Raw genomic sequence first — 26,394 nt, 5'->3', positions numbered from 1 at the left:
CAGCTGCTAATGAAACACTGTGGGAGGATTCACATGAGCAGCAAATCCACATCAATGACAAACCAACTGGATGATGCTTCAAACACAAGACACCATGGAAACAAATAAATCAACACTGAAAATTAAAATGAGTAATATGTGACATCTGAACAACAACGTGTCTAACATTAAAACTTTTAGCTAAATAAATAGATTTGTGACTTCATTATGTATCTAAAGTGCATTTATCATACATTGTTTTATTCCTATAACATTTCTATTTGTTTCCCAACATTTACCAGGTCAGACTGGGTCCGGTATTTTATAGCTCAAATATTCAGTCATATACTGAGCATACTGAGCTGATCTGTTACCAGCTGGGCTGGGTACAGTCTGAATATTTCTCAGCAGAAGTCCACCTTTACAGTTTCTGGTCTTTACCATTTTTATTCAGTTTTGTTTTCCATCTGATTGAACTGCAGTAAATGATGGACTGTTTGTTGATTTGTAATCATATAAGACAGGGCTGTGAATGAGGCCTGTCAGTGTGATCAGGCTCCTCCTTCTAATCCACCAACTTAGTTTTGATGAAGACTAAACAGAGAGATCACAGCCTTCTTTCTACTTGCTGTAGCTCACAGTTACTCAACACTGCAGATATGACGCAGCCTCTGTTCATCTCAGTGTTGCTGGCTGCTCTGTGCCTTGGTATGAACACAACTCTGTTTCTGTGATATCAATCCAACATTGACATGATTCTTTAACAGCACACTGATCCTGTTTGTTGCTGTTTTACAGAATGCAGAGCACAAAGAGACAACGTGCTGCAACCAAAAGGAGATGTGACTGCGACTGAAGGAGAGGAAGTAACACTTGACTGTCAATATAACAGCAGTTCATCAAATGATTATCTCTTCTGGTACAAACAGGATGGAAACAGCCCCAAATTCATACTGAGCCGCTTCAAGATTGGCACAGGGAAAACTGAGGACACGTTTAAGGAATTTTCATCCACACTTGATTCAACCATGGGCCAGTGCTGTAGATGCAGGTCAGACGTCTGTACTGTAGTTATTGCAGGAACTGTTTGTTATGTTGGCAAGATGAAAACATTTTCATTTAAGAAATATAGAGATCTTATTCCCCAACCGCCGGTTGCCAAGCCCCAAAAGGAAAAAAAAAAAACACAGTAAAGTAAACCCCCCCCCCTTGCTAATATAGACACCTGACTATGAGAAAGGGGGCTTAAACCTTTGCCACTGCTCCTCTCCCATTTAAGAGATTTAAAAAGGTTTATGATTTTATGATTGTTTGGACATGTGTTCTTCTTTTTGAAGAAGGGTTTAAATAATATAAGGCTCCCTTGCTTAAATCTTAAAAAGAGAAATAAAGTCCCATTATAGGCACCTATACCTTCCTAGGCAGCGTTAATCAGATGGGAAAAAAATCTAGGTAAATGATTAAGTCTATGCCCTCTATGCAGTCCAGTTCAGTTTTAAGGAGCCTGGTAATAAAAGAGGAATAATTAAAAATTATACCATTTAATATGTTAATCTCCGGTGGTGCATTCAGGCCCAATTCTGTGTGCCTTTACATTTTTGATTCTGGTCGGTTAATGATGCAGATGTTGTCTCTTCTATTTCAATCCTCTTGGAGTGCCAAGGTTTCCTCCAAAGACTCTGTGATACCTGTGCTGGAACGCTTTTTCCTTTTTTTTCCAACTTGAGTAGAAAGTTCTTATAGGGCGGCTGTGTCTCAGAGGCAGAGTCGTCCACTAATAGGAAGGTTGTTGGTTCGATCCACGGCTCCTTGCGCAACATGTTGGAGTATCCTTGAGCAAAATACTGAACCCCAAATTGCTCCTGATGCTGTGCATCAGTGTGTGAATGTGTATGAATGTGTTAGTTTCAAAGTAGTACATAGCCATCTTGTCTACAGGTCACATGGTGATGCTCATTTTTCCCCCTAAAAATGTGAAAACTGGCTTAAATACAATGTTGCTAATGGCATATAGTCTGGATATTACACTGATATGGACCAAATCCATAGTCCTCGTTGTGTACAGAAACATATTCCAAGGAATTTTATATCTAAAATACTTTAAGAGTGAAAGACACCCACTGGATCTTACTGACTAGAACTGCTGCATCCTCATATCAACTTCAGCTATGTCATTAGTCTTGTTGGTATTTGGTCATAAACCAAAGTATGGGACTAATTAAACACTGATTAAAGGTCAGAGGATCACCAAAGTTCTTACAATTCATCCTGAGGGGAACATGAATGAACCAAATATAATGACAACCATGAATATCTGGATAAAAGCTCATGACAATCCATTCAGCAGTTTCTGAGATATTTCACTGCTGAATATAAATGAGATGTAAATGTTGAGAGTTCCTCAACAGATGATAAAGAGGAAGGACCAATGATGTGAAGGCCCAGATCCATCAGAGTATCAATGTTCTTCCTCTCTCTCCTCCCCTCTCACTGCAGACATGAAACACTGGCTGAGAAACATCCTGATTCTGACTCTCTGGCTAGGTAACTCTTTAAACCTACTGATTGTTCTCCTTTAATCAATCATCTTTATTGATTCATCTCTTCCTCTGCATGTTCTCTTCTTCCCCAGAGTGTAAAGGAGAAGACAGAGTGACCCAGCCACCAGGAGATGTCATTGCTACTGAAGGAGAGACAGTTACACTTGGATGTACATTTGGGTCCACTGCAACATATTCCTATTTGTTCTGGTACAAACAAGAACTAAATAATGTCCCCAAGTTTATACTGCAACGTTACTCTGGAAAAAAGGATGATCCAACAGAGGAAGACAGAATTGATGCTACAATCAACAAGACATCAGTTCCTCTGAAGATCCAGAACCTTCAGCTGTCTGACTCTGCTGTGTACTACTGTGCTCTGCGGCCCACAGTGACAGGAAACACCAAAACTCTGTACAAAAACCTTTGGAGCAAAGACAACAGAATACTCCACAACATCCACTAGAGGGAGTCACACACTGTTAAACTTCAATGCTATGTGATGATACAGTGTGGATTCTGTGTAGTGAACTAAAGATAAAACACAGAACAGAAAATGCTTGCTGTATCATACCATAGAAACTCTGATAACAATGAGGTTTTGGGATATAGGGATAGTTTAGGGATATTATTTATGTAAACAATAACTAATCATAATTGAATGTAACAGCAAATGCTGATGTGACATTCAAAATTGCAGGTTAACTATCACATTGAGCTCAGTGTTAGGCTGTCAGGGCCTGCAAGGCCTTCTCTGCTGGCCTAAGAAATATCTGATCACAGACTGATAATAAATTATAAAAATATATAAATAATTATATTTTGTCCATGAATACTTATATAATAATTATATATTTTTTATAATTATTATTAAATAATTCCAAATGGTCTGTCTGCTTCCTTTCATAGCTTTTCCTCTGGTTGAGCTGCTTCCAGACGTGTATTTTCACATTAAAGCATTTAACCAATCACATTTCAGCCATCATTTGTTGCCAGGGTCAAAACAATCTGCCTGGAGGCCTTCACAATCAGGTCTGCGGGCCCTGTAGCATAAAATAAGTGTTGATCAAATTGTTGTAGATTTTGAGTTGGCGACACCGAGGCCCTCTAGCAGGCGTACGGTGACGTCAGCGTGTTCACACCCTTTGATTGGATAGTCAGAGAGCGTACTAGCCAGAGCTAGCAAACTGCATTTTGTAGTGAACTAAACGAGCAAGTATAAACGGAGAAGAAATGGATTTGGTTGCAGATATATTGTCAAAGCCATTTTCAAGATGGACTTTTCAAGAAAAGCTGGACATCGTTGAGAAAGGTCGGGCAACTCCGAAGCTAGCAAGCCTGTCACAACCGGGAAAAGGATTTGTCCGCCACTTTCAGTCCACTAACTACGAGCGGTACCCCGGACACTTATAAGCAACGGTGCTTTCCAAAACTTTTGGGGAAACCAGAGTGGATCAACAGCTGAGCAAGCAAGTGCGCAGGGAAACGGAGCTCCACAACGAAAAGGTGAAGAAAAATAGGGAAATCCTACAAAGACTGATAAACCGTGTTATTTTTTGGGGCAAGCAGGAACTTTAATTTCGAGGACACGATGAAAGCACTGGATCCACAAACAGAGGAAACTATGTGGAGCTTCTTTCTCTCATTGCTGAGAGCAACACGGATCTACATTACCACCTGTCCACTAATAAAGTGTTTAGTGGGACGTCGGGCAAAATACAAAAGGACCTGATCACTGCTATTGCTGAAGTGATGGGAGAAGAGATCAGAAGGGAAGTTAATGAAGCACCGTTTGTCTCTGTTATGGTGGATGAGACGACAGCCGCGAGTAACGCAGCGCAGCTCGCACTGGTCCTGCGTTACGTAACGGGCACAGGTGTGGAGCGGTTGGTCAGATTTGAAGATGTTACCAGTGGGAAGCGAGCCGATGACATTGCAGGTCTTATCATCTGATTTTTGGTGGAAAATGAATGTGTGGGTAAAGTCGTGGCACAGTGTTATGGTGGTGCAGCGGTCATTGTCTTCTGGATTAAATGGGGTGCAGGCTAAAATTAAGGAGAGATCACCCTTGGCTTTATTCATACACTGCTATGCACATCGGCTCAATTTAGTACTGACTCAGGGGGCCTCAAAGCTTAAAGAATGCAAGAAGTTTTTCGCCCACCTCAATGGCCTTGCTGCATTTCTTTCTAGATCGCCTCGGTGCACGCAAATACTGGACGAAATCTGCCAGCGGCATCTCCCTCGAGTGGCACCAACACGGTGGCAATACACATCCAGAGTGGTCAATACAGTCTTTGAGAAGAGAGATGTTCTAAATCAGGGGTCCCCAAACTTTTTTCGACGGGGGCCACATCAACTTTCCTTTCTGTGATGGGGGGCCGGGGTCAGTCTATAACAGGAAATGATATGGGCCAAAGTGACAACCAGTATTATTGTGGAGATTATAATGATAATTTTTTTGCAGCTGCCCTTCGCTGGGCCTTGGCACCACCTGTTGGTCTGCAAAAAAAGTAATAGAAAGTCTTATTTGAAGTACCACAGATACTCCTTTTATTTTATAGAAAATGAAAACACAAGCTGATGCCAGGTAACAATGAGGTGATGTGATTTTTGTAACAGGTACAGGTGAGTTAACATTTGGTAGGTATTTTGTCTTTACAGGTAGTGAAATAACATAAATACAGAATTATAGTAAAAATCAGGTGAAGTAATCTTATCTAGGTGAGCTGAATTTGTATGTACAGAGTAAAGTAAAGGTGAGTTAACAACAGGTAAGTATTTTGTCTTTACAGGTTACTTTGTTTCTTAAGGCCACACAGTGAAATAATATTAAAACAGAATAATGGTAAGAATCAGGTAGTCTTATCTTGTTGAGCTGATTTTGTATTCTCAGATAAAGGTGAGTTAACAATGCATAACATATTATTTCGTCTAACAAGTATGTTTACTAAGGCCACAGTGAAATAACATTAATACAGAATAATTGTAATAAACAGGTATATAAGGTGATCTGGTTTGGTATTTACATGACTCTTAGATTAGGTTTTTGTGCTGTGATGATGAGGATCCTGGCTCCAGGGTGGGAGCGGTCAACCACAATCTCTCCTCCTGACTTTAGGGTGGTCCTGGAAGCATGCAGGCCCTTCAGGAATGGCAGATAAAAAAACACAAGCAGCCCATCAGCAGATGACATGCTGCAGTCTCATTTTGTATGTGACATCACTGTTCAAGAAACATGTTGCCTATAAAAAGAGCATTACTATACTGACATTTTTTCATATTCATAGTTACTGAAATCAGCAGGCTTACCACATCAGTGTGAGCTGTGGGCTTGCTTCTGACTGGTGAGGAGATTGATGTCAGGTTCCATTCCAGTTACAGCCAGTCTCAGAGACTGATGCAGGTGTTGATCTGAGAGTCTTGATCTCATCGGATTTTTTATCAACTTCATACGTGAAAAAGTTTGCTCACAGATATATGTGCTCCCAAAAACTGGACATCTTCATAGCGTGCTTTCTGATGTTGGGGTAGGTCTCGTTTGGGAGGGAAGCATAGTACTCTATGAGACAGTTGGGCTTGAATGCGTCTTTCAGCACATCGCAGGTCTGCAACTCAGCCAGTTCAAATTGAAGAGAAGGCAAGGTGTCATTAATGTCGGTGCGTCCTTGCACTTCTTGGTTGGAAACGGGACCGCTGGCTCCTCAGCTGAGAGGCTTCGAGTAGCAGGGAGATGGGTGAAGTCTTGTTTTTGCACTTGTCCAATAAGCAGCGCCAGTTTAACCTCAAATGCTTTGACGTGGGAATACATGTCACAGATTAATTTCCCCTTGCCTTGGAGCTGTAAATTGAGGCTGTTTAAAATTTCTGTTAAAAAGGCAAGGTCCCATTTCCATTCTGTGTCAATCAGCTCTGGGACAGTTTTTCCCTTTGTCAGGAGAAAGGGGTTGATTTCAGGTAGCAGCTTGTAGAAGTGCTTCAAAACTCTACCCCGGCTTAACCATCTGACTTCAGCGTGGTAAAGCACGTCTCCATGGGCAGACTCCAGCTCTGATAGAAAAGCTTGGAACTGCCTGTGTTTTAGTCCGTTTGCTCTGATGAAGTTTAAGCAAGACACAACCACCTTCATGACAGATTCCCACTTCAGAACTTTGCAGCACAGTGCTTGCTGGTGAATCAGGCAGTGGACTTGTAGTGGGGGGGTGAGACCTCGTTCCTCCATTTCTCTTTTTATGCGGCCCACTAGCCCCCGCGACGCACCAACCATACTCGGAGCACCGTCCGTTGTGATGCTCGCCAGCTTAGCCCAGTCTAAATCCAACTTTGTAGAGACTGCCAGCTCCTCGGACACTTCAAAAGTTGAATTAACTCCCTGAATAAAAATCTGCAGTTGTGCTGTGTCCTGCACGTCATTGCAAAACACTCAAAATCTTTAGCTTTCTCTTTCAGCTGGACATGTACATTATGCCCCATTTCTTCAATTATGTAATTGGCTGTAAAGGGGTGAGACATCTGATTGGCTGCAGACGACCCCCTTGTAGAAAAAATGCATTTGTGTATTGGAGTCACGTCAGGAAAGTCTCAAAAATCCACACACAAATGCAGGGAGGTTTACAAATTAAAAGCACTGAGACAAATGCGGGTTTGACAATTCATATATCAATGTAACAACTTCCAAATATGTATTTGATGAAAATTGCAAATACCTGACAATTTCTGCATTTGTAAATTTTTATTGCACATATTTAAAACAAGAAATATTTGTGTGCGCATCACAAATATGTGCTCTTAAAATCGTGTGGTGTACCACAGGGTTCAATCCTAGGTCCTGTCATTTTTCATGTAGTTTAAATGTTGCCCCTAGATAAAAATTTTAAAAAATCCAAACTTTGTAGATTCATTTGTATAGAAGCTTCTGGCAACTGGTTTATTACATGTCAAGTGTTCCAGATTCACTAATTGAGTGACTCTAGATCTGAGATCTGTTTATTTGCCCCTTAACCTCTGAAAACTGGGTAAAATCTAATAATTCTAAACTGTTTGTTGATGTTAAGCAACCCGATACAATATGTGGTGCTGAGGTTCCCTTTTATTATCAGCTGACTTCAGTTGTATTGGGATGAAACAATATTTTCTCCATTAAGGAGAACAAATTGTGTCCTTCTTGTGTTTGCAAACCTTAAAAGTGTGATCCACCCTTTAAATCATCACATGTAACTCAGTGACAGTGATAAAAGAATAAACAACAAAAGCCTTCCCACCTCCAGCTGGTAGAAAATGCTGCTACCGGTCTGTTAACCAGGGGGAAGAAAATACAGATCTAAGAGGAGAGGGAGAGATTGAGGGAGGAGCTAAGCTGTTACTGAACTATAGAAGAGAGAGGAACTTCCATATTCAGCAGAGTTCAATACACAAACCAGAAACATTACCTTTATTCAACATGCTGTCACTGCATCATTGTGTGTTTTCTCTGATATTTCTGGTCATTCTCAAAGGTTTGTTAACTTTTGAAAGTTTCACTCCAATATTTTCTGAATAGAGTGATGGAAAGAATTGTACAACTTTGTATAACAGAGTTATTTCTTCCTTTAGGTGTCAGCTGTGAAGAACTCACTCCACTGAAGAAACAAGAGTCCAGTTTAGAAGACAGCACTGTTACTCTGTCCTACAAATACTACAAACAAGCTGATAGCAATGATTATTTCTTCTGGTATCGACAATATCCAGGAAAACCACCAGAGTTCCTCATCTTTCACTTGGGAACACAAAATGAAACAACCTCTAGACTGTCAGTTACAGTGAGTGAGGATAAAACCCAAATGGATCTGCAGATCTCCTCTGCTGCAGTGACAGACTCTGCTCTGTACTACTGTGCTGTGAGGCCCACAGTGACAGCAAACCCACAGTCTCTGTACAAAAACACAAGCTGACACACTGACAAGCTGCTGGAAGCCTTTTTTCCACACTGTTGGACTCAACTTTTTAGCTCCACTAGAGGGCGACATTATCAAGTAGGCGGTGCACTACTTCTGCACTGTGTTCAACCATTCTGTCAATAATAACTGCTGCTGTGAAGAGAACAATTGTCACACTGAATGTTGAACATCAGCTAGTTTCTCCTGTTGATTTAAACCTTGTTGTAGAGATGGAACATTGGCTGTGGATTATTCTTGCTGCTCTTTTCTTTGGTAAGATAGAAAGCACAACATGTTTTTATTCTTTTCTAAAGATTGATGGAAACTGGAGTTCAGAGCAGAAATCTCTCAACAGTTGAGCTGTTTCTGTCCACAGAGTAACACTGTACACTTGATATTTTCCACTGTCTTCTCCTCTCAGCCTCATGAACAATGTTAGTCTAATGGCTTCATTTTCTCCACTTTTTCCAGGACTAATAGCTGGAGACACAATCTCTCCTGTAGCAGATAAAGTCAGTGGAAGAGAAGGAGAATCTGTCACACTCAAATGTCAATATGAGACAACTCAACGCAACATTTTGCTGTACTGGTACAGACATTCTGACCTTCAGGCTCCTCAGTTTATACTCTGGAAAGGAGCAAAAGGGATCACAACTGAATATATTCCAGATAAACGATATGAATCTAAAACAACAGGTTCATCAACTGAACTGACCATCAGAAAACTAACCCTGGCAGACACAGCTCTCTACTACTGTGCTCTAGAAACACAGTGATACAAAGTGTAGAAGAGGCTGTACAAAAACCTGAACACAGATATCTGACTACTCTTCAAAGAGGAGGGAAGTGGTATTCAAACCACAGCTTCATATCAGATGGATTCTGCTAATTCCTGTTTTATCAGAGTCACTGTGGTTACAGCTGCTAATGAAACACTGTGGGAGGATTCACATGAGCAGCAAATCCACATCAATGACAAACCAACTGGATGATGCTTCAAACACAAGACACCATGGAAACAAATAAATCAACACTGAAAATTAAAATGAGTAATATATGACATCTGGACAACAACTTGTCTAACATTAAAACTTTTAGCAAAATAAATAGATTTGTGACCTGAATTTTTTATCTAAAGTGCATTTATCATACATTGTTTTATTCCTATAACATTTCTATTTGTTTCCCAACATTTACCAGGTCAGACTGGGTCCAGTATTTTATAGCTCAAATATTCAGTCATATACTGAGCATACTGAGCTGATCTGTTACCAGCTGGACTGGGTACAGTCTGAATATTTCTCAGTAGAAGTCCACCTTTACAGTTTTTGGTCTTTAACATTTGTCTTCAGTTTTGAGTGAACTGCAGTAAATGATGGACTGTTAATTGGCAATCATATAAGACAGGGCTGTGAATGAGGCCTGTCAGTATGATCATTTCAATTTCAATTCAGTTTTATATTAAGTTAGTAAGTGTGTAATTATATTTACTGTTATATTTAACTCCACTACTGATAAATCATACAGTTTGAATCAAGGATCTCCATAAACTGGTTGACAACCCAGACTCAGGTTTTGATTGCTCCTGTCTTTACATTTACTAAAGAAGTTTCTGTGATTGTGGTGTACCACAGGGTTTGATCCTGGGTCCTGTTCATTTCTATTTTGGTAAATGCATTTTAAACACAATATAGATTTCCATTGTTTTGCTGACAATGATGTATTCCATAAGTTTACATGATTATTATTCTATTAAAATTGTTTATCATTGATTACACCTTTTGTAGTTTCTCTACAATGAGTTTGCACATCACACTGCTGTGAAATGAAAGAGAACTGAATTTGTACCTGGAGGCCTCAATGATGGAGTTAGTAGCTTTAAGGAGCTTTCAACTATGTGTAATGGTTCAGGGTTCATCCAAAGAGAAAGACTGGAGTGGTTTCTGATAACACACTAAATAACTATGGGGAACACTATATTGTGAAACAGCAAGAACCCTGAACAAGAGACCGAATGAACAACAGAAACAGACAACATCAGCTGTCTGAGAACTCCAGACCAAAATCAGTCACAGCATTGACTGGGAAGGAGTCAAAGTCATCGACCACAAGTCATCCACCACACTGTAAGAAAGTAAAATTAAAGTAAAATACCCTAATTCAAATAATGTGTAAAAACATTAAATTTACAGGAAATTACATTCAAATGTTTACCAAAAAATACCATTCTTTTACAGATTTTTCCCAAATAATTATGATCAATCACCTCCAATAAAGGGACAATGCTAAAAGTTCTGCAGGAAAATATGATTATTTTACAGATTTTTTCTAAATTATTACGATCACACACCAAAATATGATCTTCAAAATTACTGTGAAATATCCTCAACTGAAAACATACTAAAGCAATACATAATAGATACAGCTAAAGGTTTTCACTGTTTCGATTAAAATGTCGTGGGAAATTAACTACAAATAAAGTAATCACCACTATTGATTCTAAAATCCTTTTATTTTTTGTATTCAGATGTCAATTTACAATATCAACCAATTATTCACAACAGTTCTTTAGAGCCCCCCAGGAGGAACTGAAAAACTAAATGTGTGTAACATGTGTGTCTGTTAGCATTTCTATCAAAATGAGGTCAAGATTTCACCTTTGAAATGGATGGAGGAAGCAACAAATTGTGTTGTTGAGCTGAGGGAGTTGTGGTCTTCTTCATTCTCCTAACCCTTGGGGGCTCTGTATAAGGTAGTTCTGATAACATCTGTGGAGAAGCATTACAGTCTTTTAATTAAGAATCCTAACTATACAGTGTATTATTAAGTAAAATGAAAATATACCACAAAGGGTCAATGAATCTGTAACAGAGGTACAACACAGCAGAAAAAGCAGAAAAATCTGAATCCTCCTCCAAATTGGCAGAAATCGTCTGGATCTTTGATGCTCCTGGAGGGGACACACACAGAGAGAAACTATTACTGAAAGGTCTTTACTGTAAAAAGTAGGATTTTATTTATAGTTCATTTTAAATGAACACTGCTGGAGTTTCACAGGAAATCAGTGTTGTAGCATTTTCCCAAACAACTGCAGAAAATAGTGACTACGTTTTAAATGCAAAAAACAAGTGAAGAATCCTCAGGTTCTGAGCTCTGCACTGTGGTCAAGCAAACCCACACCCACAGATCAAACAGTGTGTACGTCAACGCAGCTCCCAGCTAAGAAGCTACAGTGAAGATTTCTGCTCAACACATGGTGTAAATGACGACTTTTCAGGTCAACTTGGCATGTCTGGACTTTGGAAAACTTGGATTAGGATAGACAAGCAGTATGAAGGCCTTTTTATGTTTTTGTAAAGTTGTTTTTTAACGTTTGAAACAAAGCCGCTGTTGACTACAGCTGTTTGGGAGGATGCAGCAAGCTGTTTTCATGTGAAACTCCAGGAGTGTTTTGTGAATTGAAAAAAATAACCTGACCTTCTTTCAGCATGAGGGTTAGGTAATGACTGATTTTTAATTTAAAGTGAACTACTCTTTTAAACAAACTTCATTTAAATTGATGAGACATTATAGTTAAAGGCTTTTACTCAGAAAGGATGTTAAAGTGGCCATTGGACTGCAGAGCTATTTCCTGGATAACTTTGGGGAATGACTAGCCAACTTACATTACTGTGTTACAAAGACTACTGGCCAGCATGATGGGAAAGTCATAGAAAACAGGGATTCATGTTAATGTGTGGAATGGGATTCATGTTTGAACCACTATGTACATTTTCATATTTGAAAGAAGTTGTTTAACCATTGTTAACCATTCGGCACCACTGGATTCATACACAGCATAGATGAGTACAATATTGTTTGTCTTTGTGCTGACAAACTGGCAGTAATATGGCCTCTAGTATGCACATTATCCATTCACAGTCTTTATCAGGATAACATGAATACTCACTGGCTCTGAAGATCTTGTGGCAGGAGACTTTTCATTTCCAAAATGTCTGGATCATGAGGGGAAAACACACAGACAAACAAACAATATTAGCCAGTTTACTGTTGGAGACATAGACATGCAAAATATTACCCAACAGCCTCACACATACATTCATTCTTACATAATATCTTATTATGACTGATGTGAACTTGGTTTCATTCTCTGTATGTTTTGCCTCTGCTTGCCGACCTGTCTCTGGGTTTAATGCTGCACCCCAGCAGCCGGTGATATCTTGTCACTCCTGGTTCTTCAGCCTTCTCATGATCACACAGGTGATGCACACCTATAGGTTCTGACACAGTGAAGAATATGGTAAATGGATTGTTCTTGCATATATAATGCTTTTCTAGTATTATCCAATCCAATCCAATCCAACTTTATTTGTTAAGCACTTTAAAAACAACCAAAGTTGACCTAAGTGCTGTACAGGAGAATAAATAGGACATCATAAATGTAAACAGTGATGGTGATGATGAAGACCACTGTGAGGAATATAGACAGTGATGGTGATGATGAAGACCACTGTGAGGAATATAGACAGTGATGGTGATGATGAAGACCACTGTGAGGAATATAGACAGTGATGGCGACAACACTGGAAAGTTCCCGTGGCAGACAACACGGACGAAGTCCGACGGCGACGGACAATGCGACTCCTCGTCGCCATGGAGACCAGCGTAAACAAAAAATAAAAAGTGCTCAAAAACGCCAAAAAAGTATTTAGGCGACGTGAACAAAGTAGTAAGAAAGTAAGAAAATAGTTCATAGTGTGTGTGTGTGTGTGTGTGTGTGTGGTTACTACTATCTATTCCTTTAAGTAGTTGTACAAGGTACATACTCTCTTGAGTAGTGGCTGCTAGAGCCATATACTCAGCTTCGCAGGTTGATAGTGCCACCGTTGGCTGTTTCCTACTCTTCCACAATATAACTGGACCATTCTCAGTTAAGCTGAAACAGTATCCAGTTGTGCTCCTCCTGTCATTTGTGTCAGCTGCCCAATCAGCGTCACTATATCCCTCAAGCTGTAGGCTTCCCTCACATTTCTGGAAGTGTAGTTCTTGATCTATAGTACCCTTTAAGTACCTCAGTAGGTGTTTTGCTGTAGCCCAATGCTGCTGCTTTGGTTCTGCTAGGTGTTGTGATAGTTTACTAACAACCCAGCTCAGGTCAGGTCTGGTACATGTCATAATGTATATTAAGCTACCTACTATCTCTCTATATCCTGTTGAGTCAATAACTTCACCCTCACTGTCAAAGTTTAACCTTTGCTCACATGGGGTGGATCTTGGTTTGCATGCGGACATTCCAAATTTCGCTAACATCTTCTCTATGTGTCTCTTTTGAGTCATTTTGATCTCTCCCTCACTCTGTCTAAAGTCGATGCCCAGGAAGTGTTTAAGTGGACCCATATCTTTCATCTTAAACCTTCTCTTCAACATTTCTTTTGCCTCACTGAGTAAGGTGTTGTTACTCGCCGCTATGATTAAGTCATCTACCCATACTAACAGAATCACTTTTTCTTTGTCAGATTCTCTGCTGTAGACACAATGATCAGCATCATTTTGTACAAAACCATTCTCTGTAAGGTGATCATGCAGTAACATGTTCCAGTTACGCCCGCACTGTTTTAAACCATACAATGACTTGTTGAGTTTACACACTAGTTGTTCTCCTGTTTTTGACTTGATCTCAAAACCTTCCAGTTGCTCCATATATACCTCACAGTCCATAGGAGCATGGAGGTAAGCAGTCTTTACATCCATTTGGTGTAGGGTAAGATCCTCTTGTACAGCCACCTGCATCAATGCTTGGACAGAGGTCATGTTGGCTGTCGGTGAAAAAGTCTCTTTATAGTCAATCCCTTCCACTTGACCATACCCCTTTGCAACGTATCTGGCTTTACAAGTCTCAGATCCATCTGTGCTCTCTTTCACTGCATATACCCAGCGACCTCCCACTGCTTGTTTGCCTGTTGGCAGTGGGGTCAGAGTGAAAGTCTCATTCTCTGTCAAAGAGTTCATCTCCTCTTCCATCGCATCAGTCCACATTTTTGATTTCTTAGAGTCCATAGCCTCTCTAAATGTTTTAGGTACACCATAAGCCACTCTGTAGAAATAATCTACATTTTCACTTTCGTCACTATTACACTCTTTACACTGGTACTCCTTTAAGTACTCTGGAGCTTTTCTCTGTCACATAGGATACTTCCTTTCTTCTTGTTCTCTCTGAGTACTATCTGTCTGGGTCAGACCTACCTCATCAGTCTTCTCAACACTGGACTCTTTACTTTCCTTAGGCTGTCCCTGACCCTGGTTGATTACCTTCGGTGGTGTATCTCCATAACTCTCAATGTCGTCACTCACGTCACAATCTGTCTGAGTCTGGCTATCTGCGCTACCTTTGGTGATGAATTTCACCAGCCTATGTTTTAGGACTTTTCCTGTCTCAGGATAATACACGTTATATGCTGGACTATATTTATCATAGCCTACAAAGATCCCCTTTTTACACCTAGGATCCAGCTTCTTCTTATCCTGCTGATATATGTAGCATTCAGAGCCAAATATCTTCATGTTAGATAGGTTAGGTGTTTTTCCTGTGAAAACACGGTAAGGTGTCTGCTCCAGCCGCTTACTGTAGCACCTGTTGCGGATTTGAGCTGCTGTCTGTACAGCATATGTCCATAATTGCTTTGAGAGGTTACTCTCCAAAAGCATGCATCGTGACATCTCAAATAAGGTTCTCCACCCTCTTTCGGCAGTTCCGTTCTGATGAGGTGAGTAGGGTGCACTGGTCTCGTGCCTTATCCCATTACTCCTAAGTAAAAACTGGAACTCCTGTCCGGTAAACTCTGTCCCGTTATCAGACCTTATGCACTTAATCTTTCCATATGGAGCTACGTCTGCTATGAATTTTTCTGTAGCTTTTGTCGTGTCACTCTTTAATAAAGTATGGAAAAATCATCCCACTGTAATCATCAGTAAATGCTATCACATCCAATCCAATCCAATCCAATCCAACTTTATTTGTTAAGCACTTTAAAAACAACCAAAGTTGACCAAAGTGCTGATACCTGTATCCATCTTTATCTGCTGGTTCTATAGGACCGCATACGTCTGTGTGCACTAGCTCTAGTACAGTTGTAGCTTTAGCGTCTGCTTGTCTTTTTCTGCTTTGTGTAAACTTGCCCTGTGTGCATATTTCACACTTTTGATTGGACTTATCATGTTTACCTTTTATAGACATCCCTTCAACCCCCTTCTCTAATTTTGCAACATCATCAAAATTACAATGGCCAAGTATTCTATGCCACGTTTGAATGTCATGACAACCATACACTTCATCAACATTTTCATTTTCTACTATGCTAAGGTAATACAGCCTACCATACACATCCATTTTGAACTTGGTACCATCCTTGTGGAACAGCCAGTTATCACCGTCCTTGAAGTGGACCTCGGCTCCGTTGGCTGTCGCTGCTTTGACTGAAAAGATGTTTTGTGGAAACGATGGGATGTAGAGTGCTTGCTTGAGCCTCGTTTTCACTTGTTGTCCCTCGCTGTCCAGCAAGTAGACTTCGGCGTCTCCCCTCATCTTCGCCATCCCGCTCACCTTGGTCCCGTCGGCAAGCTCGACCATGTGGTCCTCGGGTCTGAAGCTCATGTCCACTGTTTTGAACTTTGTGGCGTCGTTGATCATGTGTGTTGTGGCGCCACAGTCGACCATTAGACCCTTTTTGTTTCCTCTTTGTGTAGGACAGTCACTCGCGTTAAAGAAGCAGAAAGATGTAGGCTCTGCAACCGTCTCTCCGTCAGCTTTCTTCACATGGTCACGGCCTCGTCCTCGACCGCGTCCCCTTCCTCGCTGTGGTGTGTCCCATTTTCGTTCCTCTCTTCTCGCCTGGGATTCGTCAGGACATGTTCTGGCCATGTGACCCTTTTTACCGCACGTGTAACACTCGACATCAGCCAGATTAATTTTCTTTCCTCTCCCTCTTCCACGGGACCACGTTACCCCGCTAGTCTTCATCACGTTGTCTTCTTCTACATTCACGTCACTCTTTCCATATTTTTCAGTACTCTCATAACTTCGCAGTTTTGTTTTAAACTCACTGAGCGTTACAATGTCATTTGTCTGGGTGATGTGCATGACGAATGGCTTGTATGAATCAGGTAACCCCTTTACTACCATGGCTATTTGAAGCCCATCACTAATATGCTAATAAGTCTGCTCTTCTCAATGACGTGAATATAGTCTCTGCTCGAATAATATAGTCAGTGATTGTTTCATTGCCAGCCTTATGGAGCGAGGAAAGTTCCCAATACAAACTCACAACGCGGGGTTTGTCCTTTCCGGCATAGTGCTCGCGAAGAATCTCCAGTGCTCTTCTTCCATTACGTTTAACGTCCCTCATTACCAATGACAAACTCTTGTTGTCCAGACATTGCACTAGCTCTGCATATGCCTCTCCGTCTTCCTCATCTATCTGCGGCTCCTCCAAGATAACTTCTCTGAGGCCGCGCAACTCCATATGCGCGAGGAACCTCGTTTCCCAGAGTTCATAATTTTTCTCGTCACCGTCAAATAAAAGTTTGAACCACCTTTGGCCTGCATGACTGGGCCCATAACCTGTAGCGTTAGTCATTTCTGCAGCAGTCTATCGTTATCACAGTCACCAAAGTGATTAGCTAGCACCTGCTAGTGGCTAATATTCACGGGAGAAAAAGGACAGACCGCCATCGTCTCTTTGGTCTGAACTCACACTGACCGTTTATTCTGCGCATGCTCACAATAGCATCCTTGTGCGCGCAGGCACATGACATCACTGCTTAGGCTATTTAACATGGCTTTGCTACTCATAAAATATGCTTAACACTAACGTTAGCTAATATTAAGTTACCTGTTACATCAGTTAGTTAGCAGTTAGCTAACCTAACAGTCTGACAACTTACAGTCTAAATTATGGATTTGAACACAAACATTACCTCAGGTTATTAACTTATAACAGGGCAATGTTTTATAAGTATAACAGTTATAAGGTGAAGTTCATGTTAGGAGAGCAAACAGATCGTGACTCTTCCGCGGTGTCCATATTCACGTTTTTGTTGTTTTGTTCTCCGTTGAAATCCCACAACTCAAATTCACTCAAATAATAATTTGGCGTGCATCTTAACAAACAAAGACAAGGTAAAGGATAAAGACATGATGGCTTCTAGCTAAGGCTGATTCAATATATCCAATATTAATGTTTGCTGTAATTATTATTATGGAACTATAAAATGTCCTCCATGTTCCCAGAATAAAGACTAAATCTTCAGGTGATCCAGCTTCTTTCTACTGTGACCTGCCTTGGTCTCACAATGGTGTGAAGAACTGAAACTGGACATTCAGCAAACATTTCTCTGAGGCAGAAACAATGTCATTGGTTACATTAAACTTTGGTAGGCAGAGAATCTGTAAAAAGGATTTTCTCTGGCCCCTCCCACTGACATTGAACTCAACCAATGAGATTGTTTCTGTCTCCAGAGCAGAAATGTTTGAGGAACTAAAAGCACAATCAGCTTGATGTTGAGGAGAAGGGCTGTGCAGCAGAGAGGCTCTTTAGTTTTTTCATTCTACTGCAGTGGAAGAACATTGCTCATCTGCTGTCAGTTTGACTTTAACAACTCCAAAGACATGTTGCTTTACCTCTTTTTACTTTTCTCTCACTTTATAGGTGAGTGTTAGAACAGAGATCAAAGTCTCATTTAACCTGCTGTGTTAACCAGATATTTGGTACTAGAGCTTTATCTGTGTAAGGTTACAATTTCCATGGTAGAAAAATACATTTGGTTTATTAAATGTATCTAAAACGATGAAAGAAAAATAACTTGTTGATGTCAGAATGTCTTGCAGACTAACTGACATGAATAATACTCATTTTGCAGCCCTGGGTTCCATGAACATCATAAAGCCAGACAATACTGAAGAACATGTTGCAGAGGGAAGAAACATCAACCTGACCTGTAAATATGACGGTGCCATCTTCAGCATTCAATGGTACCGACAATACCAGAGATCCAGACCAGAGTTCCTGCTCTACATCACAGAGGAAGGATTGATTCATCCAACTGATTCTGATTTCAAAGCTCACATTAACAAAACCGAGAAACGTGTACATCTGGAGATCATCTCAGCTAAAGTGACAGACTCTGCTGTGTACTACTGTGCTCTGAGGCCCACAGTGACAGGAAACACCAAAACTCTGTACAAAAACCTTTGGAGCAAAGACAACAGAATACTCCACAACATCCACTAGAGGGAGTCACACACTGTTAAGCAGTAAAGATACAGCACAAAATAAGGGAAATGTTATACATAAAGTCACTTTAACATGTGTGTAACATTTCACATTTCATCTCTCCATTGATGTTACACATACTAATGTAATATTTGACGCTGAGCTTCCTTTTTCATTGACGGACTAAAGTTGTACTGTGATGATGATTTTATTTTTAAAAATTCTTACATTTACAAACCCTGAAAAAGGTGATCCATCCTTTAAATCACTAATTTAAATCCAGTAAAAAAAAGAATCATTAACAGAAAACTTCCCACCTCCAGCTTTTGGAAAATGCTGCTACCAGTCTGTTAACCAGGAGGAAGAAAATACAGATCTAAGAGGAGAGGGAGAGATTCAGGGAGGAGCTAAGCTGTTACTGAACTATAGAAGAGAGAGGAACTTCCATATTCAGCAGAGTTCAATACACAAACCAGAAACATTACCTTTATCCAACATGCTGTCACTGCATCATTGTGTGTTTTCTCTACTGTTTCTGTACTTTATAACAGGTATATTACATGCATCAAGATGGAGTCTTAGTGTTTGCAACTGTTACAACATTGTATAACAGAGTTATCTCTTCCTTTAGGTGTCAGCTGTGAAGAACTCACTCCAAGAAACAAGAGTTTAGTTTCAAAGACAGCACTGTTACTCTGTCCTACAATTATTACAAAGGTAATGATGATTATTTTTTCTGGTATCGACAATATCCAGGAAAACCACCAGAGTTCCTCATCTCTCATCTGAAATCAGGAGAAATCCTTGCAAAACCAGTCTCTGGAATGTCTGTTAAAGTGAGTGAGGATAAAACCCAAATGGATCTGCAGATCTCCTCTGCTGCAGTGACAGACTCTGCTCTGTACTACTGTGCTGTGAGGCACACAGTGACAGGAAACACCAAAACTCTGTACAAAAACCTTTGGAGCAAAGACAACAGAATACTCCACAACATCCACTAGAGGGAGTCACACACTGTCAAACTACAGTGGTATGTGACTGAGATGTAAAGCTTTAGAAATTAAACTACTGACACTGAAATAGAAAGGATTATACCTTTCAGATATAATAAAGCACAATTCTGAATGAAGTAGTGAAGCAGTAAAGATAAAGCACAAAATAAGTGAAATGTTATACATAAAGTCACTTTAACATGTGTGTAACATTTCATAAAATTATATCAACAATTATTGTTACATAGGCAAGTGCTGTAGATACAGGTCATAGGTCTGTACTCTCTTTGTGATTCATATAATACTAACAATCATGATATTATTAACTTCATTTATTTTAGTTTGAGTGAGTCCAATAATTTGACACTAAACGTCTTTCAGAGACAGGTTATAAAGATTTGATTGAGTACATTTGACAATACTAAGTTAAGGGGGCCGGGCAGATACAGGACAGAGGCCATGTTAAACAATTAGGACCTCTCTCATTTTTATTATCTTGCTTCTTCTCTCAGGTCTTGCAGGTTGATCAGTAATTGAGTGGTTTGAGTTCATGACTCAAGATGATGCACTCGGTGCTTGGTCAAAGGTTTGTATCCTGACCATGGAAAGCTTTAAGAAAAATGTCTTAAACTTTCGGAGCTAGTTTGACATTAGGTCTACAAAATGTTCCAGATCTTTTCTAAATTATTAACTGTATTCAGCTGTTATGCACACTCAAACATATTTTAAACCCATCTTAAATTTTGATTGTTTTGTTATATATTCCAGTTAATCCAGTAATTATGGTAGCAGTTTTATTATTTGTATTATTATTAATAATAATTATTAAAAACTAAAGATTTAACTCAGGACGTTCACGTGCTGTAAAGTGTCAATCAGTGTGACCTTATCAGCTACTTGTTACCTGATGGAAATGATGGCATTTCGTGAATAACAGCAGCACAGCAGTGACAAACACACTATTTGTCAGAGTTGTGAGAGGAAGGAGGGAGGGATTAAGGGAGGAGCAAAACTGAGACTCAAGTACAGAAAAGACAGAAACTTTCACAGTGGTGTTTCATCCAAAAAACAGACAGATTGTCTTTATCTTTAAGATGCTGTCAGTGAACTTCAGTCTGTTTGTGACTTTGTTTCTGCTCACAATAAGAGGTAGGTGAGATCATTAACATTAAAAGAGCTTCATTGATAAAAACCTTTAGATCATAAAGTTACAGAGTTATCTCTTCCTTTAGGTGTCAGCTGTGAAGAACTCACTGCAGTCAAGAAACAAGAGTCCAGTTTAGAAGACAGCACTGTTACTCTGTCCTACACATACTCCAGAAAAGCAACTGGTCGTGATCAGTTTTACTGGTATCGACAATATCCAGGAAAACCACCAGAGTTCCTCATCTTTCACTTGGGAACACAAAATGCAACAACCTCTAGACTGTCAGTTACAGTGAGTGAGGATAAAACCCAAATGGATCTGCAGATCTCCTCTGCTGCAGTGACAGACTCTGCTCTGTACTACTGTGCTGTGAGGCCCACAGTGACAGCAAACCCACAGTCTCTGTACAAAAACACAAGCTGACACACTGACAAGCTGCTGGAAGCCTTTTTTCCACACTGTTGGACTCAACTTTTTAGCTCCACTAGAGGGCGACATTATCAAGTAGGCGGTGCACTACTTCTGCACTGTGTTCAACCATTCTGTCAATAATAACTGCTGCTGTGAAGAGAACAATTGTCACACTGAATGTTGAACATCAGCTAGTTTCTCCTGTTGATTTAAACCTTGTTGTAGAGATGGAACATTGGCTGTGGATTATTCTTGCTGCTCTTTTCTTTGGTAAGATAGAAAGCACAACATGTTTTTATTCTTTTCTAAAGATTGATGGAAACTGGAGTTCAGAGCAGAAATCTCTCAACAGTTGAGCTGTTTCTGTCCACAGAGTAACACTGTACACTTGATATTTTCCACTGTCTTCTCCTCTCAGCCTCATGAACAATGTTAGTCTAATGGCTTCATTTTCTCCACTTTTTCCAGGACTAATAGCTGGAGACACAATCTCTCCTGTAGGAGATAAAGTCAGTGGAAGAGAAGGAGAATCTGTCACACTCAAATGTCAATATCAGACAACTGTCAGCAATATTTGGCTTAACTGGTACAGACATTCTGACCTTCAGGCTCCTCAGTTTATACTCTATAAAGGAGCAAAAGATAACACAGGTCGTGAATATATTCCAGATAATCGATATGAATCTGAAACAACAGATTCATCAACTGAACTGACCATCAGAAAACTAACCCTGGCAGACACAGCTCTCTACTACTGTGCTCTAGAAACACAGTGATACAAAGTGTAGAAGAGGCTGTACAAAAACCTGAACACAGATATCTGACTACTCTTCAAAGAGGAGGGAAGTGGTATTCAAACCACAGCTTCATATCAGATGGATTCTGCTAATTCCTGTTTTATCAGAGTCACTGTGGTTACAGCTGCTAATGAAACACTGTGGGAGGATTCACATGAGCAGCAAATCCACATCAATGACAAACCAACTGGATGATGCTTCAAACACAAGACACCATGGAAACAAATAAATCAACACTGAAAATTAAAATGAGTAATATGTGACATCTGAACAACAACTTGTCTAACATACAAACTTTTAAATAAATAGTTTTGTGACCTGTGATTATGTATCTAAAGTGCATTTATCATACATTGTTTTATTCCTATTAAATTTCTATTTGTTTCCCAACATTTACCAGGTCAGACTGGGTCCAGTATTTTATAGCTCAAATATTCAGTCATATACTGAGCATACTGAGCTGATCTGTTACCAGCTGGACTGGGTACAGTCTGAATATTTCTCAGCAGAAGTCCACCTTTACAGTTTCTGGTCTTTAACATTTTTATTCAGTTTTGTTTTCCATCTGATTGAACTGCAGTAAATGATGGACTGTTTGTTGATTTGTAATCATATAAGACAGGGCTGTGAATGAGGCCTGTCAGTGTGATCAGGCTCCTCCTTCTAATCCACCAACTTAGTGTTGATGAAGACTAAACAGAGAGATCACAGCCTTCTTTCTACTTGCTGTAGCTCACAGTTACTCAACACTGCAGATATGACGCAGCCTCTGTTCATCTCAGTGTTGCTGGCTGCTCTGTGCCTTGGTATGAACACAACTCTGTTTCTGTGATATCAATCCAACATTGACATGATTCTTTAACAGCACACTGATCCTGTTTGTTGCTGTTTTACAGAATGCAGAGCACAAAGAGACAACGTGCTGCAACCAAAAGGAGATGTGACTGCGACTGAAGGAGAGGAAGTAACACTTGACTGTCAATATAACAGCAGTTCATCAAATGATTATCTCTTCTGGTACAAACAGGATGGAAACAACAGCCCCAAATTCATACTGAGCCGTTTCAAGGTTGACACAGGGAAAACTGAGGACACGTTTAAGGAATTTTCATCCACACTTGATTCAACCATGGGCCAGTGCTGTAGATGCAGGTCAGATGTCTGTATTGTAGTTATTGCAGGAACTGTTTGTTATGTCGGCTAAGATGAAAACATTTTCATTTAAGAAATATAGAGATCTTATTCCCAACCGCCGGTTGCCAGGCCCCAAAATGAAAAAAAAAAAAAAACACAGTAAAGTAACACCCTGCAAAAACATCCCAGTACAGTCCCCTCTTGCTAATATAGACACCTGACTATGAGAAAGGGGGCTTAAACCTTTGCCACTGCTCCTCTCCCATTTAAGAGATTTAAAAAGGTTTATGATTTTATGATTGTTTGGACGTATGTGATTTTCTTTTTAAAGAAGGGTTTAAATAATATAAGGCTCCCTTGCTTAAATCTTCTAAGAGAAATAATGTCCCATTATAGGCACCTATACCTTGCTAGGCAGCGTTAATGATGCAGATGTTGTCTCTTCTATTTCAATCCTCTTGGAGTGCCAAGGTTTCCTCCCAAGACTCTGTGATATCTGTGCTGTGTCTCAGAGGCAGAACGGGTCATATACTAATAGGAAGGTTGTTGGTTCGATCCACGGCTCCTTGCACAACATGTTGGAGTATCCTTGAGCAAAATACTGAACCCCAAATTGCTCCTGATGCTGTGCATCGGTGTGTGAATGTGTATGAATGTGTTAGTTTCAAAGTAGTACATAGCCATCTTGTCTACAGGTCACATGGTGATGCTCATTTTCCCCCTAAAAATGTGAAAACTGGCTTAAATACAATGTTGCCAATGGCATATAGTCTGGATATTACACTGATATGGACCAAATCCATAGTCCTCGTTGTGTACAGAAACATATTCCAAGGAATTTTATATCTAAAATAGTGAGTGAAAGACACCCACTGGATCTTACTGACTAGAACTGCTGCATCCTCATATCAGCTTCAGCTGTGTCATTAGTCTTGTTGGTATTTGGTCATTAACCAAAGTATGGGACTAATTAAATACTGATTAAAGGTCAGAGGATCACCAAAGTTCTTACAATTCATCCTGAGGGGAACATGAATGAACCAAATATAATGACAACCATGAATATCTGGATAAAAGTTCATAACAATCCATTCAGCAGTTTCTGAGATATTTCACTGCTGAATATAAATGAGATGTAAATGTTGAGAGTTCCTCAACAGATGATAAAGAGGAAGGACCAATGATGTGAAGGCCCAGATCCATCAGAGTATCAATGTTCTTCCTCTCTCTCCTCCCCTCTCACTGCAGACATGAAACACTGGCTGAGAAACATCCTGATTCTGACTCTCTGGCTAGGTAACTCTTTAAACCTACTGATTGTTCTCCTTTAATCAATCATCTTTATTGATTCATCTCTTCCTCTGCATGTTCTCTTCTTCCCCAGAGTGTAAAGGAGAAGACAGAGTGACCCAGCCACCAGGAGATGTCATTGCTACTGAAGGAGAGACAGTTACACTTGGATGTACATATGAGACCAGTTACTCAGGTCCAACTTTGTTCTGGTACAAACAGGATGAAAACAACAGCCCCAAATTCATACTGTTGCGCAATAAAGGGGATGAAGGGAACACAGCAGACAAATTTAAGGAGAGATTTTCAGCCTCACTGAATTCAACCTCAAAATCAGTTCCCCTGAAGATCCAGAAGCTTCAGCTGTCTGACTCTGCTGTGTACTACTGTGCTCTGCAGCCCACAGTGACAGGAAACACCAAAACTCTGTACAAAAACCTTTGGAGCAAAGACAACAGAATACTCCACAACATCCACTAGAGGGAGTCACACACTGTTAAACTTAAGTGGTATCTGATGATACAGTGTAGAATTACATAGTTTGCAATACCCAGTGTAATAGTTCAAATCCATGGTAGGTACAAACATGAAGAATAAAGATTAAACCTTTCAAATACAATAAAATAAAACTTTCCGACGACTTTTCAAAAATAAATATTCCTCGACTTCATCTTTTTAGTTTTATGTACAATTTCCCACTGCCTTTAGATTAGGGACTTCCCAATCTGAACCAATGATCAGTATCAGTGCTGATCAGACACTACCACACTGGTATCTGCTATATTGTGGGCGGCTGTGGCTCAGAGGCAGAGTGGGTCGTTCCTTAATCGGAAGGTTGTGGGTTCAATCCTGGGCTCCTGGTGCCACATGTCGAAGTATCCTTGAGCAAGATACTGAACCCCAAATTGCTCCCTGTGCCGTGCATCAGTGTGTGAATGTGTATGAATAATCAGGGTTTAAAACCTTTTGATTGGGACATCTCTGCTTTAGATCAAAATATTTCTATAGACAACATCAGTTTCATTTTTATACATTACATGATTATTTTTTAAATTAAACGCCAGTACTCGTGGCAGCTGGTTCATTAACTGTTGGTGTTCCAGACCTATTAATTGAGTGAGATTTGTTGATTCGCCCTGAAAATTCTGAAAAACGTCTAAAATCAAATCTGATTGCACTCTCCATTGATGTTACACATACTAATGTAATATTTGACACTGAGCTTCCTTTTAATTGACGTACTTAAGTTGTACTGTGGTGATGATTTCCTCCACTTTAAAACAAAATTCTTATATTTACAAACCCTGAAAAAGGTGATCCATCCTTTAAATCACTCATGTAACTCCAGTAATAAAAGAGCCTTCCCACCTCCAGCTGGTAGAAAATGCTGCTACCAGTCTGTTAACCAGGAGGAAGAAAATACAGATCTAAGAGGAGAGGGAGAGATTCAGGGAGGAGCTAAGCTGTTACTGAACTATAGAAGAGAGAGGAACTTCCATATTCAGCAGAGTTCAATACACAAACCAGAAACATTACCTTTATTCAACATGCTGTCACTGCATCATTGTCTGTTTTCTCTGATATTTCTGGTCGTTCTCAAAGGTTTAACTTTTTTAAAGTTTCACTCCAATATTTTCTGAATACAGTGATGGAAAGAATTGTACAACTTTGTATAACAGAGTTATTTCTTCCTTTAGGAGTCAGCTGTGAAGAACTCACTCCACTGAAGAAACAAGAGTCCAGTTTAGAAGACAGCACTGTTACTCTGTCCTACAAATACTACAAAGCTGCCAGTTACGATGATTATTTCTTCTGGTATCGACAATATCCAGGAAAACCACCAGAGTTCCTCATCTTTCACTTGGGAACACAAAATGCAACAACCTCTAGACTGTCAGTTACAGTGAGTGAGGATAAAACC

The 26,394-nt window shown here is 39.9% G+C and overlaps 1 long non-coding RNA gene and 1 gene segment (V, D, J or C); both read left to right on the top strand.

The window, feature by feature from the left end:
• The first annotated feature begins 568 nt into the window (after positions 1 to 568).
• The window catches only part of LOC127360142 (T cell receptor alpha variable 38-2/delta variable 8-like), a 43,093-nt gene continuing 17,267 nt past the window's right edge, over positions 569 to 26,394 (top strand). Inside the window, 2 exon segments of the V gene segment in view lie at positions 569 to 687; positions 778 to 1,030. Coding sequence covers positions 639 to 687; positions 778 to 1,030 — 302 coding nt within the window.
• LOC127360145 (uncharacterized) lies at positions 17,676 to 19,569 on the top strand. Of its 2 annotated transcripts, none has more exons than XR_007883292.1 (3): positions 17,676 to 18,138; positions 18,350 to 19,253; positions 19,459 to 19,569. It is a non-coding gene; the product is annotated as an uncharacterized LOC127360145 (long non-coding RNA). The 2 variants fall into 2 exon arrangements; XR_007883291.1 differs by having other exon boundaries at positions 19,334 to 19,467.

This window comes from Dicentrarchus labrax, unplaced genomic scaffold, assembly GCF_905237075.1.
Source record: "Dicentrarchus labrax unplaced genomic scaffold, dlabrax2021, whole genome shotgun sequence".
In the NCBI taxonomy this organism is placed as follows: domain Eukaryota; kingdom Metazoa; phylum Chordata; class Actinopteri; family Moronidae; genus Dicentrarchus; species Dicentrarchus labrax.
The sequence above is the reverse complement of the archived record's forward strand: the minus strand, read 5'-3'. Positions and strand labels throughout refer to the sequence as shown.